General features: G+C 37.8%; 1 protein-coding gene across 1 annotated transcript in view; it reads left to right on the top strand.

The window, feature by feature from the left end:
* The first annotated feature begins 10,326 nt into the window (after positions 1–10,326).
* CD274 (CD274 molecule) overlaps positions 10,327–14,377 on the top strand; it is a 28,757-nt gene continuing 24,706 nt past the window's right edge. Inside the window, 2 exon segments of the mRNA XM_036878871.2 lie at positions 10,327–10,448; positions 14,107–14,172. Coding sequence (XP_036734766.2) covers positions 14,121–14,172 — 52 coding nt within the window. The 5' untranslated portion in view covers positions 10,327–10,448; positions 14,107–14,120.

Raw genomic sequence — 14,377 nt, forward strand, 5'->3', positions numbered from 1 at the left:
CTCATCAGCGTAGCCCTCCGCTTTCTTAAAGGGCCCGCGAGCCTGATCCAGGCCTGGTACGTTCTTTCAGGCCCGGTGCCTGGGAAGGGCAGGTCAAAGAGACAAATTAAAAACCTAAAAGGCTCAGCTGTCAGATTTTGAGAGGAGGCAGAAGCAGAATGGAAATCTCACAGACTTCAGTGAAGTTGTCAATTATACCCAACGTATATGAGAAATCCATGCTGCAGTGCCAAGCTAAGCCTCCATTGAGTTTAAAAAGCCATCTCAGTGTTACTTCCAGAAATAGTGTCAACCACCACTGTTGAACACTGCGCCAGTCTCCTAGGCTTGCCTTGATGCGCTCAGTACCGGCCTTCAGTATTCTGAAGCTTGGGTCCCACATTCCAGACACAATTTTTTTAATGACTGAATGGGGAAATCTCACCAGTATCCCTGTTTCCTGTTGTGCGAGCAGGTGAGTTGCCCAGATGTATCATGTGCCTCAAGAGCAAACCCATGTGGAGCTTTGACTCTTTAAAGGAGGATGACAACTGATAAAAGGAGCAGGAGACAGCATACATATGAGTTCAGATTCTAGCATAAACACACCTAGATCGATATCCAGCTCTGTCACTGCCACCCTATCCTCTCCAAACTTTAGTTTTGTCATCTCTGCAATAGGACTAAAGCCATTTAATTTATTGAATTGTCGAGATTAATGACATAATACATTTAGGTAGTTAGCACAGTGTCTGGCACATGATTAACATTCAAAAAACAGTAGTAACCAGCAACAGTAGGGAGACATTACTGATTCTAGGTCAGGAGGGACCAGGAGGAGGAAGCAGTTACTAAAGCCAGCAAGAACCATAGCTGTGGCTGTAAGAGAGGGCTACCAACAGAAGCTATGGCTCAGTAGAATAAAGCAGTCAATTTGGCTTAGCAGGGTGAGATCCTGTAGTTGTAGCCACTTCTAGGACCTCTTCTCAAAGTGAAGACAGAGTAAAGAAGAAAGACTCATCTCTCTGTCCTAATATCTGCTCTGATATCCTGGCCAGAAAACAAGGGAGCCATATTTATGCAGTCTATAGAGGCCAGGCTCCTAGGCACAAAGATTGGAGAGACAAATGGAAAATATCCAGATATTGTTTGAAAGTCCTACTTCAAAAGAAAGGACTGCTTCCACTAGAGGGCCCAGCCGTAATTCTATTGAATTGGACGTTGAAACTGCCCCCTGATATTTTGGTTCTTCATAGTGATAGAACTGGGGTAGCTAATCCCAATTTACCAAGGGGAGATTGGGTTGCAGCTATACAATGAAGGCAAGGAGAATTGTGCATGATGCCCAGAGATTCATGGGGCATTACTCCTGTGTATAATAATAATGGTCATTGGATAACTGCAGTGACCTGATAAAATTGGGACCACTTTAATTTCAGACCATGCAGAAATTAAAGTGTTATATCACCACATGAGGTAAAAAAAAAAAAATCCTTATCTACCAAGGCACCACTGCATTTGTCAAGGGAAATGTAAGTGAGGAAGTAGGAAGCTAAGATTATCGATTTTAGCATTGCAACAAGCCATAGCAGCAGGGACTATCGTAGCTCTGCACATAAAATGTTGACCATTTCTTCCCTGTCCATTTTTCCTTGTTAACTTGTATGAAGAGTACCAGTGGAGACAAGTATTATTAGTTTCTATGTCAGAGTATACTCAAATACACATCACCTCTAAATAATACCGTGGTTGATGAGACTCGATGATTCTCATGTGTAGGGGATGAGCTTCTCTTCACCTGAGTAAAGGGAAAGAATAAATGCTGAGTGGTGAAACAAGTAGACTATCTGGATTTTGTTTGCCTTCCCTCATATCCACACTTCTCCCTTCCCTTCCCTGTTCTATACCCCTAAAAGCTGACCTCTTTGGAAAACATCACCTGGACTTTCCTCATCTGATTTCCATTTGTAGTTGGACAGTGGGAGGCATCTGCAGAAGACTAGAGGCAGGAAGAAAGAAAGGTAGGGCATGTTTTCTACATTCTTTCTCTGTTCAGGTCTGAGGCCTTCCACAACTGCAGCCCCTGACCAGTGGCCTTTCCTTCATGGCTTCAGCTCACAGAGCTCTGGAAATGCTTTTCTCCCTTGCTTGTTAGCCTAGAGATGGTGTGGACTTCCCACTGTTGCTAGACTCTCAGTTTTATGGTTCTCTTAAAGGTTCTCCTTAGTTGTTGGAATGCTTGTACTAAATTGTTCTCTTAACTCCACCCATAGCCCTTTAAATAATGTATTCATATTCTATCTCTTTAGTTAAGGCAACTGAGTAGAATTCTTATTCCTAATGGTAATTAAATGAATACTCTTTAAACCATACACATGCATTATAAATACTCTTGTATGTATGATATTGTTCATGATTTTAAAATATAATTGAAAAAAGTAACCATGAGACTATATAACCTGGGAATTGAGAGAAAACTTGGTATAGATATTAAACGCATTTTGTAGAATGTAGAGTAAGAGGAGATTAAAGGAAATTTATTTCAATATCAATGACATATAACTTTAACTAGTATGTGCATTATTTCTAACTATGAATTTGTTGAATGCATATGTTTTTACATATACATACAAATAGGTGCTTTTTTATTATTTTACATTGTAGTATAAGGATTTTCATGTTGTTACATAGCATTCATATATACTATTTTTAACAGGTATCTGATTTTCCACAAGTGTATATACAATTCCCATTCTTGGATATTTCTGATTTTTTTTTTTGCTAATGTCAATAACTTTGTGATGACCAGCTTCATGCATATAGCTTTGTAAGATGTTGATTGGAAATACTGGGTTAAATAGTTTGAAGTTTTTAGAAAGAACTGTTGTAAAATCCTCCAATCATTCAAAGTCTCCTCCCCAGACAGTAAAATTACTCAATATTTCCCTGTATAGCATAAAGAAGTTTTTTTTTTAAGTTTTTGAAAGTTCAAGTTGTGCTTAGTAGTATTTCCTTTTAACAGAGATGCTGTCAGAAGGAGTGTGAATTTCTCCATTAATCTGGGAACCAGGTTTAGCCAAGAACCTCAGTCTGTGAAGGAGGACAAGTAGTTGCACACTGTGGGGCTGAGCTAGAAGCTCTTTAATATTAAGCTATTCTGGAATGATGTTGCCTGTGCTCTGAGGAACACAGTCTGAATTTTAACCTTACGCTTCAGTCATAAGGCATACCTTTAGCTTGGGTGCTATTTGAACCAGCAGAGCATCACTAAGGTTTACATATGCCTAGTTGGGACTTTGTTCATCAACAGTTGACACCATGTGGCAGTGTAACATAATGGCAGCAGTGGGCTCAGATCCTGTTCTCTCCCTGCCTAGAGATTTTTTAATTGAGGTATAATTCATATACCATAACACTGACTACTTTAAAGTACACTGTTTGCTTTTAGTATATGCAAAAAGTTGTACAACTGTCACCACTATCAAGATTTCTATAACATTTCATCACCCCAACAAGGAATTCTGTGCCCATTAGCAATCACTCCAAATTCTTCTACTTCCCTCAGCCCCTGGTAACCCCTAGTGTGCTTTCTACCTCAATAGATTTGCTTATTCTAGACATTTCATATACATGGAGTCATACAATACATAGTCTTTTGTGTGGCTTCTTTCACTTAGAATGAGGTTTTCAGGGTTCATCTGAGTTAAAGCAAGTATCAGTACTTTATTCCCTTTTATGACTAAACAATATCCAAATATATGGATATACCATATCGTGTTTGTTCAAAATTGATAAACATTTGTATTTTTTCACTTTTTTGCTATTGTGAGTAATGCCACTATGAATATTTGTGTACAAGTTTTTGTATGTTTGTTTTCAGTTCTCTTGGATATATATATAGGAGTGGAATTACTGGGTCATATGGTAACTCTGTGTTTGTTTTTGAGGTTGAACAAATACACGGTGCCACCATTAATGAATAAGGACACTAATTTCACTGCACATGTGTGATGGTTAGGAGCACAGACACTGAAGCCAGGATGCCTGAGTTTGAATATTGGCTGTGCCACTTCTAACTGTATAAGCTTAGACAACTTACTTAAGCTCTTTGCCTTAGGATCCACATCTCTAAAATAGGGGCAATAATAGTACCTTCTTTGTAGGATTATTGTGAAATTTAAATGAGCTAATATATGTAAATTGCTAAGATACAGTGTCTGACATATAAAAATGCTGTATGTTTTATTGTTACTGCTATATTTAATCTTTACTTATAATCAGTGCATTTTGTTTTGTTAATTTGGTGATATTGTTTATTCAGATTTGCCATTGAAATGGAGTAATCTGAGATGACAGTAAATTAAGAGGGTAGCAAAGTCAAGGAGAGCTTTGTTGAGCAGGAGGCAATTATATTTCAGAGTGTAACCTGAATAAAACTGAGGCTTCACATGGTCTAGTCCAAGCATATAATAGCATTCTAAGAAAACATAAACTGACTGCTCAAACACTGAAGAAAAATACGTAAGCTTTTTTAAAGAGTCCCTGCAAATGCTCTGCACAGCATACTGAAGAGACTCCCAAATTCTTCTCGAGATATTTCTCTTTCTAATTTTTTCCATTCACAGTAGCTGCTTATGTTTCTCCTTCTCAACAATCAGGTCTCTGTACCATTAGACTAAACTTCCATTAACTTCTTCCTCCTGTGGCAACTCATATGACCCTGTTTTCAGCCTGTAACTCTCAGCCTTTTGCACCCTGTGAAATTCAGTCTGGTCTCCTACCTTAGATATGTTTTTTTTTTTTAATTGAGAACAATCCCTGAACTCTGACAAATAAAATGATCTACCTTATGTACCCCATCCTCTTTGCAGCTCTTCACAAGAGGGACACAGCATCTGTCTGTACTACCAGGGAAACAAACAAACCAAAAAAACCATACCTAAACCTCAGTGTTCATTCTTTTTCTCCTTCTAAGACACAGATCCCTGGAAGTGCCACCCCACCTGGTCTGGCAGAGTCCAACAGATTTCTTCTAAACAAACTTGAAAGTAAGCATGTTAATTAGAATTTACTCTTCCCCATCCCAACTCCCCATCTTTTTCTTGCCCTCCAAGAACATACAAAAAAGGGTTAAATTTTTTGTTCTTAGAGCAGGCATTAATTATCCCCTTTACCAAAACCAAACAAATGAGTTATCTCCATAACTATTGGAGTCTGTGAAATACAGGGTGATGAATACCCAATGATTTTGCTAGAGACTAACCCTAATACACGCGAAGCAAACTAGGACTACCTTTTCCAACCCAAACCTAGGCCAGCCCCATTGGATTTGGGGAAAATGTTTATCTCCCCCACCTCCAATGCCCAGGGCCTTGGTTCAAGAAAGTTGGATTTCAAGGGGTAGAAGTATGACTACATTGCTTCTAACTTCCCAAAGTCTACCTCAGTGTTTCAAGCCAGAGTGTCACTATCCTATCACACTCTTAAAATGCTGCTATGTTCTTCTCTTTTGCTTTGTCAGCTCTGATTAGCATAAAGTCAGCAAGAATTTTGAGTCAGAGACCCTCACTTGGGGCTGTAAGATGTTTGTATTTCTAGTATGTAATTCACCTGTTTCTTCTTGGCTTATTCATGCACAAGTATGCATGAATCCTATGCTTTCCACTTACTCTCCCATCTGCCATATCAGTAAGGAAGTAAAACAGTTCATCCCCAAGCAGAATTCACATACACAAATCTCTTAATGCTGATGCCTTAGCTGATGGCATTTCTCAGCTTCTGGGTCTTTCCCTTCACATACTTTATCAAAGGAATGCTCTAACTATATATAACTCAGAGCCTTTTGCTCTCCTATCTGGCACAGTGCACCCTGTAAATTTCTTCAGCTTCTCATAAAAAGTGACCTGGGCCCTTCATTTCACAGTCTGATTTAATAGCAAATCCCAGGAACAGGACCAATGCCTCGGACTGCTTCCCACATACTGCCCCCAACTTTCCATTGCCAGAAAGAATTGTGATTTCTTAAGAAATTATGAGTCTCTTGACTGATTAAAATCCATTCCCAGAGTTTTTGCTTCATTTAGAAGTCCTTAATTTATGAAATTCATAAATGTGAAAGGCTCTACCTACAATATCCTACTCTGGATATTATAATGAACATGTTGTTATTGATTCCTATTTCTCCCTTACTATTAATATCCATCAACAAGTTCTATTAGTTCAAGTGTATTCTGAATATGGTCTACAGAAACAGTTCCTGAAGGTCTTCTGGCTTCCATGCTGGCCCATTACACTCAATTTTTTAGACAACAGCTAGAGTGATGTTTTTAAAACATATCTGTCAGGCATTTCTAAAAATAACTCCTCTGCTTTAAGTCATCCAGTGGCTTCCCATTGCAGTTAGAATCCAAACCTTCTTCCCTGAGTCCTCAAGGCCCTTCATGATCTGATCTGATCCATCACCCCTCTCTTCACCATACACTTCAGCCACAATGACCTTATTTCCATCCTTACAAACTGCCCATTTTGTTCCCTTCTTATAGGAACATACCTTTGTACCTACCACTCTACCAGAGATGCTTTTCCTGTAGATTTTTTCATGGTTGTCTCCATAGTTGATTTCTCAATTATCACCTCTTAGTTGAGCCTTCCCTGGCCAAAATAACTAAAGGAGCTTCACGTCCAGGTATTATTGTATTGTCCCACCCTTTTTTCTTTTTTTTTTAAAGTAGAACTTTTCAGTATTTGAAATTTCTGTTTATTAGTTTATATTTGGAATATCTTTCAAAATGTCTCTCTTTCACCTTTCAGTAAAAGATGGAAAAAAGGAAAAATAACCTCTCATTCTTTTATAATGAGTCTATAATCACAAATGACAGATTAATTAGGTCTCAATCCAGTAGCTGCATTAGCATAATTGGTGTTTGAATAACCACTTACTCATACTAAAAAAAAAAAAAGATTACTTGTTTTCTTCAAAGTGGAAGTGTTGAAGATTTTTAGAACTAATATTATTCTTGGTTTAAAAAACCAAGTGCAAGTATAAAATAATACTTCTGGAGACAATTCCACAAGAGACTTTCAAACTAAATCATGTCCTTAAATGAAGTGAAATGAATCACAAGGGGATTGTTTCATTTTTATAACATTCACTTAGGTTATTTACTTCTAGGATATTTAATCAACAAAATATTTCCCAGTATCCTCTGAAAGGATGTCCTGCAATTGTAAATTCTATTTTTAGAGGCCTTCAGTTCATTTATTGAGATTCCTTGGAGTTAAATTATTTACTATACAGTGTTCCCAAATTCCCATAGCATTTATCTGAGTCATAATTATTTATGTCTGTTTTGTGAATACCTCAGGACAGGAAATCCTGTTTGTTTTAAAGTTCTGACAGTATGGGAGCTGCCCCTTGAAGGCAAGAGCTCTTTACCTGGCCAACTCTTCCCCAACTCAAAACAGGAAGAAAAGAGGCAAATACAATGTAAGAGAAGCATCTGAGTGTGGTTTCAGGTGATGACAGCTGCTAGCCCCTGGCCATCCACACATGTTCATTACTCCCCTACTTTAAACAGTTGTATGGTATAACCAAGGCAAAGTGTTCTGTTCAATGAAGTCTTTTAGCACCAATATATATGGGGTATGAATAGATAGCAAAGGTGAAGAGAACAGACCCTAGGAATTGGTGGATGGGAACAGAGAAATGGGCAAGACATAGAGCAGATTTACAATCTTACCCAGTCAAAAATAGAACATGGGGACAAATCTGGATATTATAATAATAAAATGCATTTTTAAACAATCAATGCAAACAAGGCAGTTTGTCAATATTTTTTGTTTTAAGTATCTTTATTATATCCTGTTTTTGATGATCACAAACATTTACTGGAAAATGTTCCTTCCCCAGGAAATTGCTTGCATCACTTCAGGCCCAGTTGTTAGACCTTGGGATCTATCCTTCTAAGATCAAGACAAACAAGAATCATCTCTCTTGTTTTAGGGGCAAAAGTGGAAGTGGAATGTGTAGAGGTAGAGCAAAGGGTAATATTGATACTAATTAACCAAATTAGATGGAGGAAGGGGAGTTATAATTGCGCTTGCAAGGAACTGGTTCAGTTTTTTCTTTAAAGATTATATTATCAGTTTTCAAAACTTCAGTGTGCACACCAATCACCTGGGGATGGTGTTGAAATGTAGACTCCAGGACCACCCCTAAAAGAACTGGATTCTTCAGGTCTGTGATAGGGCCCTGGAATCTGTATTTAAACATCTACCCAAGTCAACTGTAATGCAAATGCCCCTCAGAAACACTCTGAGAAACAACACATTGGCAATGATGAGTTATGCCTCTAAAATGAACAGAATAACAGGGGCATGAATGGGAAATGGGTGGTACTAGGGATGATCAGCATGTCGATTTCTTCAGCTCTAGCTTCCCACTGCTGTTCTCCTATCACTAATGCCCACTCCACCCCCCACCCCCCAGCTGCTTTGATTTTTATACATTTTTTAAAGCAATACAATCCTTTTTTTTTCTAAGCACAACCTGTTTTTCTGTCTCTGAGGATAGCAACTTCATTAAGCTTGATAAAATGTATGGAAGACCAATGGCTGAAGGGTGGAAACAAGTGGGTGAGATGAGCAAAACCACAAATCCTCAGATTACTAATATGTAAATCACTGAGCAGCAAGCTGAGTAACTACCTTCCATTCCCATCAACAACTTCAGAGGAAAGCAAATTCCATTCACCTCCTGTCTTCCCTATTGATCATTATATAAACCCTGAACAATGTTTTTGTCAAACAAACAAAAAACTAAATACCCATCCTGCCCAGTTTTAAAAATAATTCATAGATCATAGAGGCCATCTATTACTTAATCCTTGCTACTCAGTAAATTGTTTACCCAAGAACTCAGCTAGTTAGTAGTAGGTGACTCCAGAGCCATTTTTTTCTGGCTCCATAAACATGACAACACTAGTTGATCTTGAAATCTAGGTCCTGGGTCTTGACTGTCACTTTTAGAAAAATGAAACAGATTAAATAGAAAGTATCAGAAAGACTAAAAAGTTAGGAAAACACTGCTCCTACTATGTGGTCTTAAGAAGAGATCTGAAAGAGGTATCTTCTAAGCTGAATCTCCAAGTCTGTTACAATTTTGAAGCTAAAGAGAATTTCACTCTCCCCACCAAATTTTTAAGGCAGTGTCATCCTCAGTATTTTTCCAGTTAAAAAATTAAAATGTGTGATATTTTGAGAATGTAAAAATTCTTACTTGGAAGCAAATGCCATAACCAAGCCAATGAACACCTCAATATTCATTCATTATGCAGTATTCATTAAATTGCAGTTGAAATGAATAAGCAGGAAAGGCAAACAATGAAGAGTTCGATTTATTTAAAATTACAACAAAATAAGAAAGAAAGAAAAAAAGAAGGAAGACAGGAGGGAGGAAGATTGAAACCTAGAAGTCCAAAAGGGGGGAATGCTAAAGTAAATTATGCCACTACCCCCTGTGTGAGTGACACTAGAAACTGAACTGGTAAACTTCACTTTGGGTTTTCTTTATATATAGTTATTACAAGAATGGAATAGCTGTTCCATTTGGTAATCTACTAGTTTACCAAATTAAAAGTCTGAGCTATTCTATTGATCAGCAGTTACCAGAGTAGTTTTCTTAAACCCTCACCTAGAACCTGCTGCCCCAACCTTCATCCAAGCATGGCAAGATAGCAGAAATCCAGAGCACTCTTAAATAGGTGTAACTGGTGATGGGAAGTTCTAGTAATGACAAAGCAATTGAAGTTTCATTATGTCGAGGAACTTTGAGGAAGTTACAAACCCACGTTTTAAAAAGATATCTGCTATTATACACACACATCTACTTTCTACAATAAAAACCAAAGCCATAGGGGCCTGTCGTTTTACTTCGTATGGGTTGTAGAATTATATCAAGTTAACAAGATGTTCCCTCATCTTATAGAAACTTTCATTAGAAAGGAAGGAAACCTGATGGCAGAATTTAAGATGTCTGATTCTGAAGATAAAAACATCTGAAATCTTTGTAGTGAATGATTCCAGACGTTGGTTTGTTTAAAACATGTGAGCTGGAGCTGTTGATTTGTTTTAATACTTGATGTTTCTTTTTTAAAAGCTGATTTTCGAGAAATAGCACTAGTGAATTTTCACTTTTGATTTCGTTTTTATATAGTTATTCCAGGAATGCAGAATCTGTTTTTCCAAATTAAAAACCTATAGCGTCAGGGAAAGAAAACTTAAATCTCCCACCCTCCCACTCTCTGGTCCCGGGGGCGGGCCTACCGGGCAGGGGTGGGCGGGAACCTCACCCCCCACCCCGTCCCCGGGCTCAATAGCGTGCGGACGGACGCGCCGCCTATGTTCCTCGCAGTCCCGGGAGCAGCGCCTAGAATCTCCGCGGCGGCCACCGCCAGTTTCCCCGCCCGCAGGTAGGGAGCGTTCCTCTCCCACAGTGGCTCACTTACAGTTATTTCTGGTTCAGTCGTCGGCCCCTTAAAAAACGGACGGTCTATAGACCCTTTTTTGGGTTGCAGAGAGTTGGACGGAAAGGGAAAGCGCAAAAATTTGGGTTGTAGCAGGACCAATTATTGCCAAAATTAATAGGAACAAGTAATACATTTGCGCTTTTGCCAGGCGAGATCCAGTTATGCTTCATGTCAACCTTCTAAGTATACGTTTCCACGCGTTTATGAATATGGTCGTGAGGTAGCCCTCTCTAGGGGGAAATTGCTAAACTGGAGGTCTGGGCACCTGGACCCTAATCCACCCTCAGATGCTCACTAGCAGTGTGCTCTGGGTAATTCATCACACCTGCAGCATCTCCTAAGGTTCCTACCTGATGTAAGATTCAGGATACCCAAACCCCTCCGAGTTCTTTGCTCTAACTACTCTAAGCGCCTAAAGGAGTCCTGAAGGAGAGAAGAGCCTCAGGGGGAAAAAATGTTAAAATACTTCTTTGACATAGTGACGTTGGCTTATGTCACAGTTCAGCTAGAGTTTGTTTTATAACACGGGGTACTTCAAGTATCATTGTTCCACCTTTTTTTTTTCACTGAGAAAAAAATATAATGTGGATGATTTTTTTGTGGATTAAGTAGCCTTCTAAAAAAAATGTGATTTTTTTTTTAATGGCTGCATTCTGTGGTGCTGGATAGCCAGGCAAACTTAATCCCCTATTCTGGACATAAAGATTATTTACAGTGATTTGCTATCTTAGCCATTTGCTGAACATCATTGCATCAACGTCTTTGGCACCTTGCTAATTATTTCCTTCAGATAAACTCTTACAAGTGTAACTGTTTAGTCAGTCAGAATGTTTTAAAGGCCATTTGATGCAAAGTGAAAATCGCCTTCTAGAAGGGTTGTGCCGGTTTACACTGACAGTTGCCAGCAGTTTTTAAGAACTCTGATGCTCTGAAGAAAAAAAAAAACAGCCTTTTTCAGGGATAAAGGCTAGGCTGAGGTTACAGGACAGCACTTAGAATGTGATCTTAAAGGAAGTCACAGGAATACTTTGGGGAATTTAAGTCAGCACACCTGGGATATGTGCAAGAGTGTCTCAGGGTGACTGAGGGGAAGGAGTTTGGACACAGAGTTTAGTTGAGTTTAATAACATTTGATAGTTTAGCAGAGGTTTAATAGATAGCTCTTTCAACCTATTACTGAGGTAGGTTTTCAGCTCACACAGAAACATTATTAAACTCTACTTTAAAAATCAAATTATAATGTACATACATCAGGTAAAAGTCAAAGGAAATTTTAAATCAACAGACACCAAAACACTCCTTGCTCCTATTTTTGAGAAAGGAAGCTTGAATTCTTTCCCCTGTCATTTCCTACCATCCTCCCCACCCCTGAGAAAGAGAAATAGTATCAGTTCTACCGTGTTAATACTGGGTTGCCAGGGACAAACCTGCTTCTCTATCCTGAATGAACATCACATCTTCCCTAGTTCATATTTACTTGCTCGTTGAATGTTCTTGTCTGGGAATTCAGATTCTCTGTCAGACTCTCTTACCTAAAGAAGGAGATGTGGCTGTTATCTTAAACCAACTGCCATGATGTGGGGTTTAGAGATCAAACACCATGTTTATTTACATAGTCTCTGTCTTTCCCTTATGTTCCCCACTAATGATAGCTGTACTCCATGGGAATGGAGCCTTGGAAAAGGAGGTATATTGAGGACTTAGGTAAATGGCAGATCTAATCCATCTCATTTCAGTAAATTTTTATTACCCTTAAAATTTTCAACCAAATTCATTAAAGGATAGGAGCTCCATCAGAGTATGCCTGGAGGGATACTAATGGACAAAATTAGTTATAATCTGTGAGTGGATTTACTCTCCCTCTGTTTTATTCAGCCGCTCTTTGCTTGGAGTTAGGGGTGTCTTAAATTTTTTCTGCCCAGTAAGTGTGTTCATGTTTATAATAACACATTATAATTGTGTTTTTTTTGTATTGAGTTTTTGTATGTATACAGAGGTCAGAGGAGACCCTTAAAGTGTGATCAACTCTGGCCCACGGAAAGGACAACCAGATAGCTGCTATAGCCTCATGTCAACAGCCTTTGTGTTCTCACAGGCCTAGATGCCATCCCTATTCCTCATGTGCTCAGCACACAGAAAGGAGAGAAAAAAGAATTATGCACCTGACACTTGCAAGAGGATGACTTGTTCTATTTTACCCTTTTTTTACATGTATATGAACATAAAGGATTCATATACGGTTGATAAGAAACCAGTAAGATAAACAGGCCAAACTACCATTGGGTAATTCACAAAAGAACCAAAGCAATGAACAAATCCATGAATAATTCAAATGAGAAACAAATATTTTTAAAACAATACCCAGTCCAGGGTGAAGATACATTATGACAGATACCAACTATCCACATGCATCAAGAACCTGGAAAATGTTCTTTTCTCCTTGATCAACAATTCTACTTGGGGAAATCTATCCTCAGGGCCTACTAGCCTAGGGCCTGGCACACAGTAGGCACTTAACAAATATTTGCTTAATACACAAATACTTATGATATTTTTTTAATTGGAAATAATTTTACATTTAATAATCAGGAACTAAGCATTATGAAACCACAAAATAAGATACTTATCAGTATCATGGGTAAAATGGAAAATATGTCATAATAAATGAAAAGATGGGTATTAAGTGCATAAAAAAGTTACTATTTTTGAAAAGATTTGTAGGGGAAAAGACTAGAAGAAAAATATATAGTGAAATGTTCAGAGTGGTGCAAGGTTTCTGAACCTTTTGGCACTATTGGCATTCTGGGCTAGGTATATCTTTGCTGTAGGGACATTGTAGGATGTTATTACATTGTATGAATACACCAAAATACATTTAACCATTTAGGCTATGTAAGGTATTCCCAGTTTGGAACTAGTATTACCAATGTCATCCTTTTACATGTATTATTATATGTATGTGTTTTTGTTTCTGTAATATACATTTGTAAGAGAGGAAGTGAAAATTCGTATGTCCTGTATGTTTAAAATTTTAATAGAGGTTACCAGACCGCCCTCCAGTAAGTGTTACACAACTTCACATTCCTTCCGTTAGTGGGTGAGAAAACCATTTGTTCATATCCTCACAAACGCTAAATATTAAGAATCTTTATAGTCTTTGTCAAGCTAATAAATGAAAAATAGTATCTTATGTCTTAAATTTTTTCCTGTGAGGTTGAGCATACTTTCCTCTGTTTAGCTGTCATTTGCCTTTTTTATTTTCTGAACTGCGTGTTAGAACCTTTTGCTCATTTTCCCATTGAGTTGTGTGTAGTTTTTCTTATTGATTTTTTAGGAGCTATTTATATATTAGGAGCATAAATCTTCTGCTTTATATATGTACAGCACTGATTAATTGATCAATTGTGAGTTTTTGTATGTATATAGAAGTCAGAGGAGGCCCTAAAAGGGAAAACTGACTCTCTTCTCTAAGTGTATAAATATATGTATAACCCAAGAGAGAAAATATGTTAATAAATAGGTTGAAATACAGTACAAATCTTTTTTGAGTAAGACAATTATTGAGTAAAGCAAGTTTTCTTTTTGTATTTTCCATAATTAGGTCATTCCAGAAAGATGAGGATGTTTAGTATCTTTATATTCATGGCCTACTGTTATTTACTGAAAGGTAAGGTACCAGACTCTTTCATTAAGTTCTGTGTTTTAAATATTTTAAACAAATTAAAAACTAAAATCATAATTGAAAAATGGATGTAATTTTTTATAGAGGACATTCTATTTTTCCTTCTATTTCATAAGCCCATTTCAGTGGACAAAGATACAGGGCAAACATATGGACAAACTGAAACAAAACTGACCCATTACCCAATTAC

This window comes from Manis pentadactyla, chromosome 3 (genome assembly GCF_030020395.1).
Source record: "Manis pentadactyla isolate mManPen7 chromosome 3, mManPen7.hap1, whole genome shotgun sequence".
Taxonomy (NCBI): Eukaryota; Metazoa; Chordata; class Mammalia; order Pholidota; family Manidae; genus Manis; species Manis pentadactyla.